General features: G+C 39.5%; 1 protein-coding gene across 8 annotated transcripts in view; it reads left to right on the forward strand.

The window, feature by feature from the left end:
* The window catches only part of brd4 (bromodomain containing 4), a 174045-nt gene that overhangs the window by 53684 nt on the left and 96636 nt on the right, over positions 1–23725 (forward strand). For 5 of the 8 annotated variants that reach the window (XM_059992012.1, XM_059992013.1, XM_059992007.1 and 2 more), the window contains 2 exons: positions 7311–7626; positions 21751–21888. In XM_059992012.1, the coding sequence (XP_059847995.1) occupies positions 7311–7626; positions 21751–21888 (454 nt within the window). Of the gene's footprint in view, positions 1–6114; positions 6152–7310; positions 7627–21750; positions 21889–23725 lie in introns of all 8 variants that reach the window. The other 3 variants (XM_059992008.1, XM_059992009.1, XM_059992010.1) reach the window with 1 other exon arrangement.

Here is a 23725-nt window from a genome sequence, read left to right on the forward strand (position 1 = left end):
CCTGATTGTAACAATGAGAAAAGGGCATGCCCTGGGTGCTGGAGGCCCTTAATAATGTATGCTGCCGTCCTGAGACACTGCTCCTTGAAGATGTCCTGGCTACTTTGTAGGCTAACACCCAAGATGGAGCTGACTAAATTGACAACCCTCTGCAGCTACTTTTGGTCCTGTGCAGTAGCACCCCCCCATCCCCCCACATACCAGACAATGATGCCGCCTGTGAGAATGCCCTCCACAGTACATCTATAGAAGTTTTTTAGTGGATTTGTTGACATACCAAATCTCTTCAAACTCTTAATGAAGTATAGCCACATGACTACATAGATATGTTGGAACCAGGCTGGATCCTCAGAGATCTTGACACCGAGGAACTTGAAACTGCTCACTCTCTCCACTTCTGATCTCAGGATTGATATCATTTCCTTTGTCTTATCCTTCCTGAAGTCCATAATCAGCTCTTTCATGTTACTGACGTTGTGCCATGTTGTGCTGCGACACCACTCCACTAGTTGACATTTTTCACTGCTGTACGCCCTCTCATCACCACCTGAGGTTGTATCATCAGCAAATTTATAGATGGTATTCAAGGTATGTGTAGCCACACACTCATGGGTATAGAGAGGAGAGCAGAGGGCTAAGCACGCACTAAGCACACACACCCCTGAGGTGCACCAGTGTTGATTGTCAGTGAGGTGGAGATGTTATCACCAATCCACACAGATTGTGGTCTTCCAATTTGTAAGTTGAGAATCCAATTACAGAGCGAGGTACAGAGGCTCAGATTCTGCAACTTCTCAGTCAGGATTGTGGAAATGATGGTACTAAATGCTAAGCTATAGCTGATGAACAACATCCTGACACAGGTGTTTGTGTTGTCCAGGTTCACAACCGTGTGAAGAGCCATTGATCTTTTGTGACGATAGGCAAATTCCAGTGGGTCCAGGTCCTTGCTGAGGCAGGAGTTCAGTGTAGACCAGGGGTCGGCAACCTTTACCACTGAAAGAGCCATATGGACCCATTTCCCACAGAAAAGAAAACACTGGGAGCCACAAAACCCGTTTGACATTTAAAATGAAATAACACTGCATACAACGGTTTTTGTTTGCCTTTATGCTATGTATAAACAAACTATAATGTGTTACATTTATGAAATTGATGAACTATTGCAGAGAAAACGAAATTACATTTCTGCATGCAACAAAAACATTTTGAACTCCAAAAAAAAGACGTTGGGTTGAAGGTTACTCCATAGTTAGCCTACCTTGGATCGAAGAATTAAAAGAAAGCGCGCACTGGCGGATGTCAGGCATTGGCAGTGGTGATGTATATTAATAGCAATAAAAAAACACATTGCAGCAGTGTGCTACACGCAGCGCTAAAATAACGACACTGCAGTCAAAGATAACTTCATTCGAACTAAACAGCCTTGCTTTAAAGCCTCCCTCAACCCGCCCCCCATGGGCACGGATGCTCCAAAAGACACGTACTCACAAACTCCCGTAGGCTATCTCCCTTAGTCGGAACAGTGGCTAATTGTGAGCCGGTTCGGATGTGCTAGGAAATGGGGTCTCCACTATGTTTTATTTAGATTGTACAAGATCACCATAATCTTCAAATTTCGAATTACATTTCAAAAACTAACAAACCACGGGGAGCCGCAGCACAGAGATGAAAGAGCCGCAAGCGGCTCCGGAGCCACGGGTTGCCGACCCCTGGTATAGACTGACCAACCTCACAAACCATTTCATCACTGTAGATGTGAGTGCTACCAGCCACTCGAAATTAAGGCAGCTCACATTATACCACTCATGATTACATGTGGCAGCATAACAGAGCATTGGTCCAGGCAGTGTTGCAGTTTCACTAGTTCAGTACCTCATTTTCAGGTATGTCTTATAGGAACATACAAAATAGGTGCAGGAGTAGGCCCTTTGAGCCTGCACCGCCATTCAGTACGATCATGGCTGATTATCCAACTCAGAACCCTGTACCTGCTTTCTCTCCATACCCCCTGATCCCTTTAGCCACAAGGGCCATATCTAACTTCCTCTTAAATATAGCCAATGAAGCGGCCTCAACTGTTTCCTGTGGCAGAGAATTCCACAGATTCACCACTCTCTGTGTGAAGAAGTTTTTCCTCATCTTGGTCCTAAAAGGCTTCCCCTTTATCCTTAAACTGTGACCCCTCGTTCTGGACTTCCCCAACATCGGAAACAATCTTCCTGCATCTAGCCTGTCCAATCCCTTTACAATTTTATACGTTTTAATAAGATCTCCCCTCAATCTTCTAAATTCCAGTGAGTATAAGCCTAGTCGATCCAGTCTTTCTTCATATGAAAGTCCTGCCATCCCAGGAGTCAATCTGGAGAACCTTCTCTGTACTCCCACTATGGCACGAATGTCTTTCCTCAGATTAGGGGACCAAAACTGCACACAATATTCTAGGTGCGGTCTCACCAAGGCCTTGTACAACTGCAGTAGAACCTCCCTGCTCCTGTACTCAAATCCTTTTGCTATGAATGCCAACATACCATTTGCCTTTTTCACTGCCTGCTGTACCTGCATGCCCACCTTCAATGACTGGTGTACAATGACACCCAGGTCTCGTTGCATCTCCCCTTTTCCTAATCGGCCACAGTTCAGATAATCTGTTTTCCTGTTCTTGCAACCAAAGTGGATACCCTCACATTTATCCATATTAAATTGCATCTGCCATGAATTTGCCCACTCACCTAACCTATCCAAGTCACCCTGCATCCTCTTAGCATCCTCATCTTTTTTTTGTATTTGGCATTTTCTTCTGTGCTGCAGTTTGAAGCTGGTTGATTGCATGTCTTGATAGTGAGGGAAATACAGGGCTTGAGGTTACAGATAGTTTCACTATCTATTGCAGTTTTCAGGAGTTACCCTAATAAACATGGCTTACTGCAGCATATAATATTTTTTGGATTCTTATCAAGCCTATTGATAAATTCTATGCCTCTTCAGTGTTACTATCAAGACTCTGCTGTTTCAGAATTAAAAGTATGAAAAATTGTTCTTTGGAATTTACTTCCCCTAGAGTTGAACTTTCTGCCAGGTAATTTGTTAGAAGTAGCTTATTTGACAGTAGTTGCATTGAATATAAGTGGGGGAGGATATCCATGACAAACTATCCTTAACTGTTATTGTACATATGTGTATAATGAGATTGTTGTCTACAAATGTTGCCTTTCCTTTGTTATTTGATAGAATCTTGGTCCTTTGGAAGGATTTGTTAGTAAATCAGGTAGCTATTTGGAAGAAGATTTGCTGTGGCGTGTACTTACTATTGTACCAAAGTATAAAGTTTGGTTTAATAAATTGCTTTTGATAAAACATTAGGAGCAACTTAGTGGCACACTACTACACAGCCCAAGGGAGCAAGCCATTCATCCAATAATCAACCCAGTGAGTTTTTTTTGTACTGCCTGTGTTGTGATTATATCCTTTCTTAAAACAATAATATAAGCTCCTTTGCCTGTGCATTGTAAGCTGCACAGCAGGGATAATGTTTCTCCATTTGCAAACACCTTACATAGAACAGTACAGCACAGGAACAGGCCTTGGGACCTATGGTGTCTGTGCCAACCATGATGCCAATTTAAACTAATCCCATCTGTTTGTATGCTGTCTATATATCTCTCTATATATAGGCTAGCTGCAGGCTACTTGTAACAATTTTTTGTATGGTGGAAACCAATCTCAGGACTATTAAACCAAACATATATTAGTTGCAAGAATGGGCTCCCTGGCCTCTCAAAGCTGCTTTGCATTTTGATTGTGGTTGATGTGATTGTAACCTCAAATCCAGAGCCCATCTTTTTACAGTAACCTTTCACACACTTAACAAAATTTGATTTGCCTCTTGTTCTGAATTTGCAGTTTTATTAGAGACATGCTACTGAAAATGAGTGAAAAGTGAACTTGGATTCATTCAAGAACAGTGGACAAGCACTGGTATCTTGACCACCTTTGCTTAAATTCATGGCCTCTTTCCTGTTTTCTGAGTTCTCACCTTAAGGTTTGTCCTTTTTAGTCCTGGAGTTTCTTTGTGAGTTCAGCTGTTGTACTTTCTTCAGGATCTGATATGGTGGTAAATCCTTTTCCTATGGGTCATCTTCACCCAATTGTTCTATCCTCTAAGGCATTGCCGCATTGTGCTGGTTAATTTCATCCATCTTTGTTTTTGTTACAGCTGGGCTATTGGTTGCTGCAATGCCACCTTTCTATTTTAGTTTTGTAGCATCCAGTTATTGCTACTGAGTCATATAGTATGGAATTGGTTCACATAGTATGGAATTGATTGCTCAGAATGGGTTTTAAAAGGACCCCACACTCTTCCCCCACCCTCAATACTTCCATGGGTCTCATGAGCAAGCATCTTCACTAAGTAGGAGGCTGAAGAAAGCTGGACTTTGCACATCCATACTCACATCATATATGCACAGTAAAGAGCATCTTAACAAGTTGCATCTCTGCTTATTACAAAATCTGCACTGTGGCAGACAGAAATGTTAAAACTTACTTCTAATTATTACCCGTTACCCGACAGATACAGAAAAGGGCTAGTAACGTCGTGAATGACCCCACCCACTCTGCTTATGGACCATTTGTCTTACGTCACAGAGGATGCTATGTAACATCCACGCCAGGGCCACCAGACTCAAAAACAGTTACTTTCCCTGAGCAGTAAGACTGCTTATCATGTCCCCCTTCCCCCTCCAACACTATTTTCTGTCAGTCACCTCAGGTACAGCATATCACTTTATGGACATAACAGTAACTCTAAATACACAAGTTATCAGGTATTTGTATTTATTGTGTTTATTATTATTATTTTCTTTACCTTTGTGCTGCATCATATCTGGATTTTGTTTTTCGTTTGAACATTTGTGTACAGCAATGATATTAAACAATCGTGAACCTTGTCTTCTATCACTGAGGTACTATAGTTACAGCCAATACTTCTACGAAATTTTGGATGGCTTCAGAGATGCCTTCATTGTTGCTTATGACAAACAGACTGCTACTTCCAGATTAAGATGGCTTGAGGACCTTGTCCTTTTTTTTTTAAAAAAAACGGGATTGTGCTTGCTGATGTGTACCATCATAACTGGTCATCTCTGGGGGATCTCAATCTTTTGACATGAGAGTCAGGAAGGGAATATAGTGTCCTGGTGTCTCATTTATGGCTGCAAGCATACTCAATTGAATCACCTATCATTGCATATCTTACACTGTTTCCTCCCAATCCTGTCTCATGGTGCCATGAACTTTGCTGCTGCTGTCATCTGTTCTCACCCAATGGTGAACGAAGCAGTAATTCTATTGGAAAAGAGGATTAGCAGAGGGTTCTTTTTTCCTATATTTTACTCCTGCTTTGTCACCCTTTCCCTAATTTTTAACCTGAGTTGTGACAACATCCCGAAATATACTATATAAACACTTTAGCATCTTGAATCCCTCTGCATCTCTGGCTCCCTAAATTAGTTTACGAACATTGGCAATTGGGTCTGCTTCCTTGTTACATGGCTGCTATGAGCAGTTGAAATATCTCTGATTTCTGGGCTTTTCTGCCATGACTTTCTCCTCAAATTAAAATTAAGTTGAATTTGGTGCTACTATTACATCAAGGCATTATTTTACTCCGAGCACTTCACCCGTGCAAAGACCTTGTCTTGGCTTAACTAACAATCTGTTGAACTAGAAATATTCACCTGTTTCTTATTTGTTGCCTTTTGCACCCCTCATCACTTGCTGAGTCATGACATCCAGTTGTTCCACCTCCGCTGTTGTGTTGGAACTCTCAACTGCTGCAGTTCTGTTCTTGCTGAGAGTTCCTCACAATGCCTGTTAATGTTGCTTCAAAGTGTCTTAGAAAGTGTAACTTTGTTAAAAGATGTTTTGTCGATGCAAATTATAATCATGGCAGAGTTAAGCTGAATTAATTCTCTTTTCTCTGTGCCCCCTATGACTGTTTTACATGACAGCTCCAGGAGAATCAGAACTGTTCCTTGATCGTTCACAGGTTCATATTTTTTAAACAAAGCATGTATCCATGTACAACTCTGAAATTTGTATTTCTCCATCTAGCCATGAAACAAAGAAAGAACAAGGAAGTCAATCAGAGGTAAACATCAAACACTACCCCCTCCCCCGTTCAAAAGACGACAGCATCCTGATCATTAACACCCCCCCCAACCCCTTTACCCCCCCTGCAAAAAAATGGAACAGAAACATCAACCTCCAGACACTTTCCCCTCACTCAATAAAATGTAGAAGGAACAGGCAATTTAAAAAACACAGAATACAAAAATCTTAAGTCTAGAAAAAGTCCAGAATCCATAAATGCAATAGTCTAATCCAGAAACATAGAACCATGATAGCATCAGCCTTTCTGTGTTAGAGGACTATTTTTGTGTTGCACTAAATGATCAAAGCATGAATCAGTGAAAGAAAAATAAATATAGTTAATGATATTTGAAATCCATGTCACAAGAATAATAATTTGCTTAATTGTATTGTATGAAATAATTTTTTAATGAAAATATTGATTAGGAATTTTTGCTTTGATTTATAATACAACTTAGTACTGCTGAGTTGAATGTGCTGTTCAGTAGTTTGACTATTTGGGAAATGATAGAGAAATTAATTCCAGATCAATTAACATGACGTTTATGTTAACAAATTTGAGTGCTTAACTTCATAAAGACTGTTAAATTTAGGGTTGTAATTTCTAACCTTAAATACAATCTGATATATGTTATAACTAAGGTGATCAAGGTAGCTTCTGTAATTATCTAATGCCAGCACCTTCAAGTTTGAGTTCCAGCAACAACCTGGAAAAGGATTTCTAGTGTTAGTACTTCATTATTGCGGAAGAAGTCTAAATCCATTTTCTGAATGTCATTCTTGGCAATCATGAATCGATTGTACAAAGAAATTCTTAGTTAATCTTGCTAGTGTGATGACTTACGATGTTATCGCACCAATAATTAACTATAAGCACAATGTTGGCAGTCTTTGAAAAGGACTGTCTATGAAAATGAATGGGAGCATGGCACTGGACTGTCTCCCTGACATTCTACATGGGTGAAACTTATGAACATTTTTCCAGGGAATGTAGTTAGAGAATAAATGTTCTGTGACTCCTTTTTAAGGAAGTTAATGCATAAATATCATATCAAACTTAATGCATGGGGTACATTAAAAAAAAATTGCATTGGACCTGAAATATGCAAGCCACGTTGTGGAGTTTTAAGTTCCTAACTCCATTATTCTTGTTACAGGCTGCCAGGTGAGGTCTACAATGGGATCAATGGTATGTCGAGTGAGAGTGGCCCTGGGAAGAGACTAAGAAAACCACCGGCAATGGGGGATGGCTTAGAAAGCACACAGATGTCTTCAACACAGTCACAAGCTCAACCCCAACAAAGTAATGTTATCGGTAATCCTCCCCCTCCTGAAACCTCCAATCCCAATCGATCTAAACGACTGACGAATCAACTTCAGTTCCTGTCAAAAGTGCTCCTGAAGACAATATGGAAGCACCAGTTTGCTTGGCCTTTCCAACAGCCTGTGGATGCTGCAAAACTAAACCTACCTGTAAGTTGACTTTTCCTTTCCGATGAGCCTAGTTTTAATTGCAGGAGTAGATATGCTATAAATAGTAATGTCAGTAGAGAAAGTAATTAATTACTGGCCTTTTTGGGATCATATTCCATTTTTATATTTGCATTTTCTCCAAATTTTACTCTGATCATTTGAAATATCCTCTCTGCTTTTAAGCTCCTCACCTCCCCAGCGTCTGGTTTGCCGGGAAGGATTTTTCTATCTGCAATTTTCTATATTGCTACTGTTGTCAAATAACAACAACTATATATTGTTGGGCACTGTATTACAAAGAAGAAGTGATTGCCTGTCTGGTTTGCAGCATGTTAATATGGTTCACAATTTTAACTTCTGACACTACAATTGTACCAGTTGAATGTGATTGCAGACTGACTTTGTTTTTCTTATTTGGACTTCCTTGCATCCTTTTCTATTTTATTAAGCTTTTGTAAATACCCCAAATTATTTAGTTTGCAATCTTGATAAAACTTTTGGTTATTTCTAATAACTTGTATGAAACCCACTTGTGTCACATTTGGTTAAATTCTGCATGCATTCATATTTACAAAGTTAAAATGTTTACATTTGTTTAGAGGCATTGAGCATTATTTTCTTCCTGTTATATTTTACTACTCAAATTATTTTTTTCTGCTTTTGTTTTCTCTAATTGCTTTGTATCAGAACCCTGATTGACTGTTGTGCAAAGATGCTTGTTCTAGCCTGTTGTAATTGGAGGGGGTCACAGCAGAACAGATTGTTATTCCTTTGGGTATCCTTTTAATCAAGCATCATTTTTCAGTTAAGATTGTGAAACAAAAATTTCTGAGGTAGCTTATAGTAACTTGGGAGGATGAATTTTTTTTGACAATGTGATTGGTGACCAAGCAATTTTTCTGGAGAAGGAAGCAGATGATTTTTATAGCTCTCTAGCATATGTTTTTGAAATTTTTTTTGAAATTAACTTTGGCATTGGAAGTAAGATATTTTTCCTGTGCTTGAGAAATACTTTAGAGATATGAGTAACATGCAGAATGCTGGGTGAACCCAGCAAGTCAGGCAGCATCTATGGAAAGGGATAGAGTCGAAGTTTTGGCCTGAGATCCTCCATAAAGACTGTAAAAGACGAAGTCAGAATAGGACAGTGTGGGGGGGGGGGGGGAGAGGAGCGTACAAGCTAAAGATGATAGAAGCTAGATGAGGGGTTTAATAGATATCTTTATAGACATGAAATGTCTAACTTTGAATCTTTGAATATGAACTGCGAGAAAATACCATAACTACCCAGTAGGTTGGGGGAAAGAAATAGTAAACATTTCAAATTATTGACCTTCCAGAACTAGAACAAAGTTAAAAATGCTTTGAGAGAAGAGGACATAGGAAATCTTAAGAGTGAAGCAGTTAAAGGGTAATGGATGCAAGAGGGTTGGTACAAGTCCAGAAGCAAACCCTCAAGAAAGAAAACAGAATATTTGAAGTAACTAAAGAGAAAAGCTGCAGTTGCTAGATTTGTTTGTTATTTGAAATTGTTGAAGTTAGATGTTGAATCTGGACAGCTCTCCTTTTGTTTACTCGAAAGGACTGCTGAAGCTTGCATCGAATTTCATTGGAACACTCCAGGAGGGCAAGTGTAGGATATTTGGGAGCTTGGCTCATGAAATATACAAGAAAATAGGAGCAGGAGAATATGATTGGATCTTCTAAGCCCACCCTGTTTCATATGATCATGCTGTCCTCACCCCTATATTCTTTGTGCTATCAAACATTTATGTGCTTCTATTTTAAATACTTTGATTAATCTTCCACGCCCTGCTGGGGCGGAACTCGAAAGATTCACCACCTCTGAGAGGTAATCTGGGTTATGCTTGGAGACTACTGATCTTCTCCAAGGTATGTACATAGTATACATTTGTGCTCCCCATTGTAAATGATGAACAATGAATGCAATGTGTGAATTTCAAATATCAGTTGATTGCTTTTTCACCTGGAAAATTGTCTGAGGCTCAGTTTAGTAGCGAGGAAGAAGTAAGAATTGCTTGTTGCATGTCCATCAGGTGCAGTGGAAGGTGGGTAGAAACAGTAGAAACAAGTAAACCCCGTTGGAAAGGAAACAACAACTTGGAATCACGCTGGAGATGCAGTAGAAACTTTGAAATTTTTTCTTGTGGATTTTAGTACATCTGGCACAGGTTTTTATTTGGATTTTTTAAAAATTAGATTCTTTTATGACTATTTGCATAAGTGGTTGTTTGTGTGTTACAAGATACTTAAATAAATTTACTTAGAATTTTACATTCCAGGATTGTAATTTTACACCAGCTAGGAATCTAGTTGAATTTGTTAAAAGGAAAGGGGGATTTGCAAGGGTTTTTATTTTTAATGAGATCTTTTAAATTCCTTGATAATCTGGATTTATTTTCTTCCCCACAATTGTTTGTAAATACTGTTGATGGTATGATGGACAGTCTTCATAAAACAAGGTCCATTAAACAAAAGAATTAAATGACCAAGGCTAGTATAGTGGTGCTGCATTAGTGGAGCTGTCTTATGACTTCAGTGATCTGGGTTTAATCAGTGTAAATTTTACATTCTTGTTACCATCTGAGTGTCCTGGGCACTCCAGTTTCCTTGTACATCTGAAAGACTAAATGTGCATGTGTTGATAGCTGGTGAAAGAATTGATGGGGAAATAGAAACATAGAAAACCTACAGCACAATACAGGCCCTTCGGCCCACAAAGCTGTGCCGAACATGTCTTTATCTTAGAACTACCTGGGCTTATCCATAGCCCTCTATTTTTCTAAGCTCCATGTACCCATCCAGGAGTCTCTTAAAAGACCCTATCGTTTCCGCATCCACCACCAGCGCCAGCAGCCCATTCCACACACTTACCATTCTCTGCGTAAAAAAAACAACTTACCCCTGATATCTTCTTTATCTACTTCCAAGCACCTTAAAACTATACCCTCTCATGCTTGCCATTTCAGCCCTGGGAAAAAGCCTCTGACTATCCACATAATCAAATTGTGTGAATGCCTGTATGATTGAATACATTTCATGGAAATGGGAGAATTCTGAGAGCTGGCAAAGGCTCTTGGTAAAAATGAGTGCCTTCTAGGTTGTAAGGGAATATGCGAAGGAGTCTGATCCATGAATGTCCAAGTTTATGACAATCAAATGAGAGCAATATTATCAACTATTAAATTAAAGCCATGTTTTCAAAAGTTTTTTTTAGTATCAAAGCCTGTATTTGACTGTAGCAGGTTTCTGATATTCAGGCATTGGCATCAGTGAGAGTAATAAGATTTTTTTATTTGTTTAGTTGATTTTTTATGATTGGCATGATGTCATGAGTATTGTGCCACAGGGTAGTACTGTACTGTGGCCTCACAACTTATGTAAATAACCTGAAGGTATAATGTCATGGTTGTTGAATTTGTTGATGACACAAAAAAGTAGGTAGGAAAGTTGCTTGTAAAGAGGACACAAATCCCCAATGGGTCAGAGATAGGATGAGTAAGTGAGCAAGGGTCTAGAAGATGTATATTGGGGAAAATTTTGAAATTATCCATTTTGGCAGCAAAAATGAGAGTTGTATTCTATGTAGTTATAAAGAAGGCAAGACAGCAGCTATATATATTAAAAGTTTGAAGAGATTTGGCATGTAAACAAATACACACAAAAGTTTATAGTTGTACCGTGGAGGGGCTGCTGCACAGGACCAGAAGAAGCTGCAGTAGGTTGTAAATCTTGTCAGCTCCATCTTGAGTACTAGCTTACAAAGTACCCACGACTACATCAGGGAACAATGTCTCAGAAAGGCCACGTCCATTATTAAGGACCTCCAGCACCCAGAGCATGCCCTTTTCTCACAGTTACCATCAGATAGGAGGTACAGAAGCCTGTAGGCATACATTCAGCGATTCAGGAACAGCTTCTTCCCCTCTGGCATCCCATTCCTAAATAGACATTGAATCTTTGGACATTACCTCATTTTTTAAATATACAGTATTTCTGTTTTTGCACTTTAAAAAATCTATTCAATGTATACTGTAATTGATTTACATTGTTATTATTATTTTCGTTATATTTATTTTTTTCTCTGCTTGATTCTGTATTGCATTCAACTGCTGCTGCTAAGTTAACGGATTTCACGTCACGTGCTGGTGATAATAAACCTGATTCTGATTCACAAAATGTTAGAGATTGCAGAGCTCTGAGATGAAGTGAAATCTGATGGCCTAGTGCAAAATTAATGAAAGGTTAATATATTAAGGCTAGCAATCTTTGTTAGGAGAATTGAACAACAAAGTTGAAAGGTTACCCTTCATTTAGAGAAGGCTCTACATGGAAGATTGTGAATAGTGCTTGTCTCTTAATTAAGAAAGCATCTTAATTTAGACAGACATACCTTTTTTGAATTTTGGAAATTATTATAGCTCACTTCCTCACCATGGTGGTAGTAGAATAACTGATTATTTTAAAAAGTTAAAAAGATTCTTGATTAGAAGGATGAATGTTTGCTATAGGTGGTATGATAAGGAGTTGCATTTACAGCCAGATTAACACCGATTTTACCAACTTGGCAATTTCAGTTTCCTAGTTTGTGAATTGAATTGCTGGATATCAGGTTGCTGTGGGGGAAAAAATTAAAATTAAGAAATCCATGTCATGCCATCATTGTCTGTAATCCTTGCCCGAAACCTGACTAACCATTTTTATTTCCAATTGCACCATGTGAAGTTGCCATCTGTTGGGGATGACTTGCAGTTTTCTGCTTGTGGCCCTTTCCATGGGGAAGTAATGCCATATCGGTGTTTTGACAAGCAAGATTAACTATCTTGTTTACTTGGGTTGTAGGATTCATCTGCTTTCTATGCCAATAGAAGAATTATATTAAATTTCTAGGCTTCTGATCTGATAATTTGGAACAAGCATTTCATGTCTTGTTGCTTTGTATACTTTCTAAACTAATTTTAAGGTTTCAGCTCACCACCAAGTTGTAGGATGGCTTTGTACGAACAGAACAATTTACTGAATTCTGGCTTCCAATTAGGAGAGGAATAAAATGTGGTTGTCAGCAGTACAGATATCTAAAACATTTTTATTTATTTTTCAAACAACTAAAGGAACCAAAACAAGGAGCAAAGCAAACTGATTAGGGGAAGAATTGTAAATATCCAAAAACAGTGTTTAGAAATGTTTTCAATTTTTCCCTCTGTTCTCTTGCTATGCAAGTTTTTGTGTTGATTTATATTAAGGATGGAGTTTCAACAGTTTTATTGGGAGTGGGACATTGAAAGTAATATTTTTGCTCTGTTTGTTATGTTACATCAGCCTTATAATGGAGTTTAGTAAAAATTCAAGATTTCTCTGGCTTAGTGGTGGTACATTAGTTTCAGTAACTAGATTTTCAAATCACATTATGGTAGTTCATGATCTGAAATGACCATGAAACTACTAAATGTTGATCCTGGTATGGACAAAATGTGTTTTCAGACCCAGCAGTGTGTCTGGCTCCTAAATATCCTCTACTGTGGTCTAGCAAGTCAGTCAGTTGAATAATTGTGGCTATGTGTTGAAAAGGAAAATGAAGTTGGATACCTGGTATTGCCCCATCCACCAGATTTCGATGCAACAAACTGCCTGCTAGTCCAGTTGATTCTGTGTAATTCATCTAATAGCTGATGAATACAAGCTGTCCCCATGTAATGATTGGTTCTGTTTTTGCAGATGCATATGTTAATTTGTGTTTAAGTTTGAAAATACAGAGAGATCACTCTATCTTCGTACCTCCATGATAAATAGCATCACAAGTCTTATAAGCAAAAGCAATTGCTAACAAGTAGGGAGATGGAAAACTAGTTCTGCCATTTGGAGGAACATTGGATTTCTGAATTTAATAATTATGCAGGTGTGTCCCTTAGGATATTCATAACCCAGGGATAGTTGGTAAATTGTTAGCTGTCCCATAGCCAAATTGTACTAAGACAATTAAACCTTTAATATGAGAGTTTTATAAGAGTTTCTTCATCAAGAACTCTGAGGTGGGAGCACATGCTTCATAGGTAAAGGCGGACATCCTTTGTGTTGTTAATGTGGATCCAAATCCCGTGAGTTAGAAAATTGACAAGGAAACTGTACTTCCTGCAGTTCCCTTAGTAGAAGCACTGAAGGTTGAACAGAATGTATCTGCAAGTGTTTACAGCATCCGATAGCAAGAATGGTTTGGTTGTACCATTGCTGTTCAAGCCATCTGAGACCCGAAGGATATAGTTGTCAAATTGGATCTGCAGCAAGTAAGGAGTGAACCAACAAGAAGGATAACCCAATTTGTCCTCATCACCAGTCAACCCATGGGGTATAAGTGCTGTTAGAAGTGATTGCTACATGTATCTTGTGAAGGCAAAGCTGACTTTATCACATCCAGTGCACTCAATCTTAATTAAAGTGATAGTCTGGCAACATTAACAGGTAGCAAGGTTCAATGAGCAATCAGCTATAGAATAGTATGCAGCTATAGTATACCTAGATATATATTCTATGGTCCATTATACTGGAAACAACACCAGACACACCAAAAACTGAAGCGTGTCAGACTATGTAATTTGCATCATAGGATCTACTAAACTGCAAAAACAACAGGCAGTGGGGAAGTATTTACAACTGTGATCAGCACTGATGAATGAGTGATCCTCAGCTTCCTTCTGAGATCCCCACCCTGGAAGCCACTCTTCAGGCAATTTAACTCACTCCATGTGATGTCATTGAAAATGCCGGGTACAGATATCTTAAAAACTAAACAAAATCCTTACTGTAGGATTCCAGGATTTACTTGCTCCTTTGGCCGGGCTGCAGCTGTGCAGCTACAACATTGGTTCTTAAAATTCACTAGGTATATTTGGTTCAGAAGAAGTTGGCCAAGTGCAAACTGGTCTTTTTAATTGGTATACCCTTAGCCATCAGAAAGAGTTATAAAACTGAGGTCAAACACGAGGAAATTTGCAGATGCTGGAAATTCAAACAACAACACACACAAAATGCTGGTGGAACACAGCAGGCCAGGCAGCATCTATAGGGAGAAGCGCAGTCAACATTTCGGGCCGAGACCCTTCGTCAGGACTAACTGAAAGGAAAGATAGCAGGAGATTTGAAAGTAGTGGGGGGAGGGGGAAATGCAAAATGATAGGAGAAGACTGGAGGGGGTGAGATGAAGCTAAGAGCTGGAAAGTTGATTGGCGAAAGTGATACAGAGCTGGAGAAGGGAAAGGATCATGGGATGGGAGGCCTCAGGAGAAAGAAGGGGGGGGGGGAGCTCCAGAGGGAGATGGAGAACAGGCAAACAACTAAATATGTCAGGGATGGGATAAGGAGGAGAGGAGAGGCATTAAAGGAAGTTAGAAAAGTCAATGTTCATGCCATCAGGTTGGAGGCTACCCAGCCGGTATGTAAGGTGTTGTTCCTCCAACCTGAGTTTGGATTCATTTTGACAATAGAGGAGGCCATGGATAGACATATCAGAATGGGAATGGGAAGTGGAATTATAATGTGTAGCCACTGGGAGATCCTGTTTTTTCTGGCGGACCGAGCGTAGGTGTTCAGCGAAACGGTCTCCCAGTCTGCATCGGGTCTCACCAATATATAAAAGATCAGTGGGAAGGGATGGGGGGGGGGGGATGAGTGGGCAAGGGAGTCGCATAGGGAGCGAACCCTGCGAAAAGCAGAAGGGGGGGGAGGGAAAAATGTGTTTGATAGTGGGATCCCGTTGGAGGTGGTGGAAATTATGGAGAATTATACGTTGGTGGCATCAAAGGAAGAACACTACAGTGGCTGAATTTATAGTTCACTGATTGTTAAAAAGCCAATCATCCAGAACAGAGGAGTATCCTAGACACACACACTTTCCCCCACCACTCCACCAGGGATAGGGTTCCCCTTGTCCTCACCTACCACCCCACCAGCCTCCGGGTCCAACATAAAATTCTCCATAACTTTCGCCACCTCCAACAAGATCCCACTACCAAGCACCCGTCTCCCCCCCAAATCCCTTCCCACCAACCTCCCTCCTGGCACTTATCCTTGTAAGCAGAACAAGTGCTACACCTGCCCTTACACTTCCTCCTTCACCACCATTCAGGGCCCCATATAGTCCTTCCAGGTGAGGTGACACGTCACCTGTGAGTCGGCTGGTGTGATATGCTGTGTCCGCCCGGTGTGGCCTTCTATATATTGGTGAGACCCGATGCAGACTGGAAGACCGTTTCGCTGAACACCTAATGCTCTGTCCACCAGAATGTTATGCCTGCAGCCCCCTCCTTTGTGAGAATCACAAGATCACTGTTGGGTTGGGTCAGGGGGCCCAGGAAATGAGAGAGAGACGTGCGGAATGTCTCGATCCCCCGGCGATATAAAGCTACAGGACATGGCCATTGTCTCCGGAAGGGGAATTTTGTGGATTGGAGACTGTACTACGTGGACGCCCTCAGGCAAAGTGGGCTGGTTGAGGGAGAGATTGCATCATCCCCAACCTGATATCTACGACCCTGCGAGTCAGGATAAAAGAGGGTCTGGGGGAACAGCCCCTCAGATGCACCAGAAGAAACGCTAGCGTTCCCGTGATCGCGGGAAGCCATTTGAAGGAGGCAACGTGCTTTCAGTTCCGTTGCCTGGAACTGGTGGCTTGTAACAGGGAAAAACGGCTTTTAGCTAACAATGCGGAAACCAATTCCCCGACTCAAAGGATTGGTATCATAAAAGACCCGGGCAAGTTATACCGCCTCTCTCTTAAACCCAAAACACTACAGCTTGAACGAACTAACAGTGACTTTTATATTTCCATCGGAAAATACATTACCCCCTAGACAACGATAGAGCTATTTCTTATTGGTTATTATTATACCCGCGCTTTTAGATTTAGTATTGATGATGTATATTATCTGTATGCTTGCATTAATCTTATTTTTGTGCCCCTTTATCAATAAATACTTTTAAAAATAGTACCATCAGACTTCAACGGACCTCTCTATCTTTGCTGGTAAGTGACCCAGTTACGGGGCTTCGTAACAAGAGAAAGAGGGATCTCTGAGTGACCACACATTTTAAGTCCACATCCCATTCCCATTCTGGTATCCTCCTCTACCTGTCGAGATGAAGCTACACTCAGGTTGGAGAACAATGCCTTGTATTCCATCTAGGTAGCCTCCAACCTGATGGCATGAACATTGATTTCTCTAACTTCCATTAATGCCCCTTCCCTTTTTACTCCATCCCTTATTTACCTATCTATCTTCCCCCCCCCCTTTCCCTTTTCTCTCTCTTCTTACTCTCTCTGACTCGCTCATAATCACTCCTTGCCTGCTCTCCATCTTCCTCTGGTGCTCTCCTCCCCCTTTCTTTCTGCCTAGGCCTCCCATCCTATGATCCTCTCCCTCTTCAGCTGTGTATCCCTTTTGCTAATCAACTTTCCAGCTCTTAGCTTCATCCCTCCCCCTCCTGCCCTCTCCTATCATTTCAGATCCCCCCCCCCCCTCAACTTACTATCTCTTCTTTCAGTTAGTCCTGACAAAGGGTCTCGGCCTGAAACGTCAACTGTACTTCTTCCTATAGATGCTGCCTGGCCTGCTGTGTTCCACCAGCATTTTGTGTTTGTTGCTTGAATTTCCAGCATCTTCAGCTTCCCTCACTTTTGCATTGCCAAAAATGCTGGTTGCTCAGTTCTTTTTGCTACTGCATGTGAGCTAATCCATGCTTGTGTAGAGTTGAACAACACTTAAGCATTAACCATTGAATGCCATGTAACTTTGGTGCCACAAAATGCCAGGCAGTATTTATGTTAAAAAATGCATCATTTGAACTGCAGTCCTGGTCACCATTGACTGGAGTCAGTTTCACACATTTACTATAGGGGCAGGGTAAAGGTTAGAAATTCTGCTGCAAGAAACTCACTTGGCCCCTCAAAGACTTATCATCTTTCCATCGTTTATAATAAGGTAGGAGTGTAACAGAGTACTCTCCTCTTGCCTGTATCTGTCACACTAACAGCCCTTAAGAAATTTGACAATATCCAAGGCAGTTGTTTGATATTCACCCTATCAATTCCATACACTGGCTGCAGTATGTACCATCTGCAAGATGTGTAACATTATATGCACCATCCAAGCCTGCATCCTTAGGCACATAAAAGGACAAGGAATTTCAATCACACAGGAGCTCCCCTATCTGCAGGTTCTTCTCCAATTTACAGACCATTCTAATATGAAAATACATCACAGTTCCTTAATTGTTACTGACTCCTGTACATATGTAGGCATACACATGCACCATTAGCACTGTTACACCATTACTAGAAGGAGGTAGCACAACCACCACCTCACAGAGGCTGATAGGGATGGGCATTAAGTGCTGGTTTCGTTAATGATGTCCAGAAATGAATAAATGTTTTGAAATTTTTCATTATGTTGAGTATTACACAGAGCAGACCAGTTAATTCTATGAAATCATTTCTTGACCTTGGGAAGAAATCAATTGCATCACATTTCTGTGACTGTCAGTTTCATATTCAGAAGGTACTTTGTACAGCCAAATTATCAGCTTCAGTGATACATTGATGTGCTTTAAGTTTAACAATGAATATTCTGTAGTGCAAATTGTTCATGTATTTGATGGGAGGGGATAATTTGGCGAGCCAAATCAATGCTAATTAATTTGTAATAAAGATGGCCAAAAATACACAATTGTAAGATGATTGAATTGAATTCCTATTTTAGGCTTTCACTTTAAAGTAGTTATTAGATTTCATTAAACTATTCCACTTACCAGTTATGTTGTATCAGTTACTAACATGCCATTTGGATACTTTACAGTTTTGGACAGACACAGGTAACCACTGGGTAGTTGTAAATCTGTATGGTTCACTGACTTAAGTCAAGTAAACTGATAAATTTGCCAAGTCTTATGAAATGAATTTAGTCCAACAAACCAGCAGTATTGGAAACAAAACCACATGGGGGAACTGGCACAGACTTGGCATTTAAAATTGCTTTGAAATTGTGGGTTGTCTTGAATAATTTTGACTTGGAGTGCAATAAACTGATGTTTTAAAGTTTGTTAATAACTTGTATGAATTATGCTGCTCTTGGGTACTCAAATCTTTGGAAGGATTTAAGTTGACCATGGAAGAAACTGGTTATTTGACTCATTTGCAGGAGCATTTGACCAAGTTCCACTCTCCTGCTCTTCATAACCCTCAATTGTTAGTACCTATCCACTTCTGAGTGCCATAATTGAAAATGCTTCCTCTTGCTCACCCCTCCCAACCCAACATAACGCTACATTTCGTATTCGTTACAAATACTTTATTGTCACCAAACAATTGGTAATAGAGCGTACAATCATCACAGTGATATTTGTTTCTGCACTTCACAATTTTCTAACAATTCTCTGCATCCATTATTTAAAAGAAAAAGATTGTCCCTTTGCTATTTCTGGTCCTTTGGCCAATCGCCAGTATCTTTCTAAAATCTTCTCACTTATCTTGAGACTGACAACCAGAAATGGGCATAATTTAAGAGGTCTGGCTGAAGTAGTGTTTTAAAGTTAATTATGATCTCCTTGCTTCTGTACTAAAATCCAGAATCTTATATACTTCATCAGCACGTCATAATGTCTTTCCATTTCAATGGTTCAGGCACATGTAACCCAGAACTCTGTCCCAGTATCACTTACAGAATTTAGCACCAATTATCTTGCCTCTTCGGTCTTTCTATGTAATTGTAAATCTTCAGGTTTCTATATAAAATTTTACCTGATGGGTCCACAAGCTCTCCATTTTCTACTGAATTTATTTTTCTCTGTGTCTTTTAACATCTACAAATTTGTTTAGTTTATCTTATATGCCTGATCTATGAATATAAATTGACAAAGGCTGGGATTCTTGTATCAGCCCACTGGAGAGCACTAATGTATGCTACCTTACATTCCAAAGGAAACTTGACAATGGCTTTCTTTTTACCTTAACAAATTTTCTATAGGTGCTAGCTACTGTGTCTTTTATTCCACAGGCCTCAGCTTTGTCGACAGCTTATTATGCATCACTATTAATCTTTTTGAAAACAATACTACAATTTCTTCTGATTCTCTGTTTCCTCATTGAAGAATTTTCAGAGGACTTAAATTTGCTTCAAACAAATTCATGGGACTTTTCCACATCAATTCAAAATTTAAATGCTTTATCTTCGTCTGGTTAACATTCTGAATTTTTCTCCACTTCAAGGTTAAATTTAATGGGATGTGGAAAGAAAGTTAACATTTCGAGTGCAACACTCTTAGAAACTGGGAAAGAGTTGTAAAATTGGCTTTTAGTTGCAGAACAGGTGTGGAAGTCGAATCTGAATAAAGTCACTCAGAGTCTGTATAAATACAAACTCTTTATTCGAAGCACCCGGGGTTTACTAAGTTAGTCACTCAAGCAGAAACAGTATGTGACTCTTCCTGCCTGATCGACCAACTAACTCACAGTTCCTCTTACGAATGGATATATTAATTCAGGTACCCCCACACAAGACAGGCTGGAGCCAAAGTTATCTACTACATGGCAGTCTAAAAAGACAAATTACAGAATAGGCATAATGGCTTCACATTACACAAAACAGGCTGTAGCTGTCCTATCTCTATGCATGACTGCACAAGGAGATAAGCATTCTGAAACCCTAGCTGGTTACCTTCAAGAAGAAATATTGCTCAGCATAGAAATTAGCACATCTGTTGATCATCAGTGGTTTCTTTCAGAAAAACAGGCTACTATTGTTTAACTTAACATGTTAACCCTTTTACATACATTATCACAAGAAGTATGTATAAATCTATAATAAGGTGAGACCAGATTGAGAAGGGATTCAGTTGTACAGTTGAATGGGTTGGTGGGGACAATTAATGGGTGGTTACTCTTTGTCTGTGGGCATCAAAATCTTTGAGTTATCTTTAAACCTGAAGACTGCTTTAGAAAAGGAAGATGGGAGGGGAATCAGTCTTGGGTTGCCTCTGGACATGTTTCTCTGGACTATCAATGTTGAGTGCCTTGTTGCAAATGCATCTGCTAACTAATGTATCTCCTTCATGCTCATTCATGTTCCAGAAGTTTTTAATTTCTGTCATTTACTGCATTGTATTGTAGCAATAATACATTTAACAATGCAGGAGACAGTCGTTAGTCATTCAACCCACTAGGCCTGGGGCCCTCCCCCACCCAGGGACCAATTCTGTTAGTCCTATCGTGCTGCTCCTTATTTCCCTGTACCTCTAATTTCTCACAGCTACCCCTAACTGCAAAATTGAAGGTGGGGAAATTCAAAATTGTTTTTAACCATGATCAAAACCATTTTTAATTGTATATTTTTCATCTGTTAATTTACAGAAAGGTAGATTTTATACCTTTTAGTTTTCTACTTTTAGTGTAGCACTTAGTGCACTGCTTTACAGTGCCAGTAGTCAGTTTAATTCTAGCCTCTAGGAGTTTGTACGTTCTCCCTGTGACCGCGTGGGATTACTCAGGGTGCTCTGGTTTTCTCCACATTCTAAAGATGTATGGATTAGGGTCAGTAAGTTGTGTGCACGCTACATTGGCACCAGATGCATGGCAACACTTGTAGGTTGACCCCAGCACCTCTTTTGGCTGTGTTTGTTAATACGATCAACACATTTCACTCTCTTTAGACGTTTTGTTCTATATGTGACAAAGCTAGTCTGTATTGACGTTTGAGCATTTCAGAAAAATAAACTGACTAGGAATATTTCCTCCATATAAGTTTAAACTGTTTTAGAAAGTAATGTTGCCAAGATCTTGTTTTGTTAACACTGGCCTCATCGAACTTGTATTTTGAAATTGTTCATCACCTGTGCACCTCACAGTTTATTAATGAATCCAACAACAAATTGATTCAATGAAGTTTCTATTTATCTGTCTTGCAACAACATGATGCTGATGAATGAGTTGTCTCTCTTCACTGCTGCAGCTCACCACTGCTTGCCTAATTTAATCCAAAAGCAAGAATGACTGTCTTCAACCACTGACAAAATTAATTATTTTCAAAGTTAAAATTTTATCTTTACAACTTTTTATTCCAGGATTACTATAAAATTATCAAACATCCTATGGATATGGGAACAATTAAAAAACGCTTGGAAAACAATTACTACTTGAACGCCCAGGAATGTATTCAAGACTTCAATACCATGTTTACCAACTGTTACATTTACAATAAGGTAAGCGTGATGCATGTTCAACAAGATAGTGGAAAAATAAAGAGCACTTTTTCTTGCAGGTAATTGAAAGTGAAAATATTGGGATCGATCATGTGCAAAATGAAAAGGAAAAATTTTGTAATGATTTAGATTGTTGCTCTCTCTGCTTTACGCAACCCCTTTTCTAAAATGGTGAGCTCTTTGAAATATGATTCTGCTTCGTAAGTAATTGTCTTGTAACTCAGACTACCTGAGAGTTTTTATAGAAATGTTGGTAAATTGTTTGCTCCATGATTGAAATTTTGTCGTACACGAATAGTTGAGTAATTACTTTTAATCTCAGAGAAATGTATGAAATATACATCCTGAATTTCTTGTTCTTCAGACACCCATGAAAACAGAAGTGCCCCAAAGAATGTGACAGTTTAAAAATGTTAGAACCCCAAAGGTTCCCTACTCCCCTCCCATACACAAGCAGCAGCAAATCAATGACCCCCCCATCCCTACCCACCTCCACAATAAAGCATCAGCACCCTCCATCCACCAAGCATGCAATAGCAAAGTCCCCAATAAAGATCATGTTTGCAGTACAACAAAAAATAATTCGACAGGTATGTGTGCGCTCCCTCCACCACCACCCCCCCAATAAAGGGAAAAGAGGTGTCCCTTTTCACAGTGAGAGGAGAGACATAACAAAACTTGCTGATTTATGGTTTTAAAGGCCTGTTTCAGCTTCATTTCAAGTGAGCCCATAGGCTGTGAGTGAAATTATCTCCTCCGGTTGCAAGAGGCATCAAGTGCAATCCATCTCATGGCAAATGGGATTCACCACAGAAAGAGGATCTGAAGCATTTCTCATACTTACAAAAATCTTACTAATGCACAGTCAACCTCAAGAATATGCAGATCTGTAGTTAATAAGTCAGCAGAGGACAAGGACTTGGTGTGAAATACAAATAAATTGAATATTAGAAATCCACTTGTTCACGGTGTACTGCTAGACTCTAGCGTTAGAATCTAAAATAATTGAGAACAAACTTGTGTCAGTTGTGTTTTTTTAAAAAAGGCTTTTTTAAGTAAATTTGGCTAGAACAAGTTATAATTTTAAAATTATTTTCAGTGCAGAGGCACTTAGTGTTCATTTTGAGAAGTCTGACATTTTTGGATCTTAACTGAAAGAAATAGAATGTCCTGGAGATAATAATTTTGGAATTAGAAACTAAATATTCTGACAATTATCTGTCTTTTGATTGATCTAAGTATTCTGGAGAACCAATGAAGAAAGCTGCTATTAAATTGAATGAATTTTTTCTGTAGGATGATCTTTAGTGTGATTAGTGATGAAGTTGTAGTAGATTGCACCTTGGTGCTCCTCTGTACTTTGTCATGATTTAAAGTTACTTTTTTAAAATGAATCTAGCAAATGGACATGCAGTTCATAAAATAGGCTGTATCTGTGTTTCACTTGCAATGTCTGGAATTGTATTTGGCCTACAGATTGAGACCATGATTCAATTTTCAGTTGTTTCAGATTTAACTGCCCATCATCTTCCATACACCTTCCAGAGTTACATAATTTCAGTAATACGCAGAATGTCCATTGTTTCTACCCAAAAGAGGAAATAGAGGAAGTGCAATGAAGATTAATGAGATCGTCTTCAGATGTGGATATATCCACACAAGAAACTGCAAATGTGGGGAAGTAGACCAAAAATAAGCAGGGTGCTGGTGGAACTCAGTGGGTCAGGCAGCATATGTGGAGGCAAAGGAATAGCTGACACTTTGGGTCAGTATCCTGCATTAGTCCCATGAGAAGTCACTGAGTTGATTTGGTCTTTATATTTTGAAGATATAATCT

The sequence above is a fragment of the Hypanus sabinus genome, chromosome 16 (genome assembly GCF_030144855.1).
Source record: "Hypanus sabinus isolate sHypSab1 chromosome 16, sHypSab1.hap1, whole genome shotgun sequence".
NCBI classification, from domain to species: domain Eukaryota; kingdom Metazoa; phylum Chordata; class Chondrichthyes; order Myliobatiformes; family Dasyatidae; genus Hypanus; species Hypanus sabinus.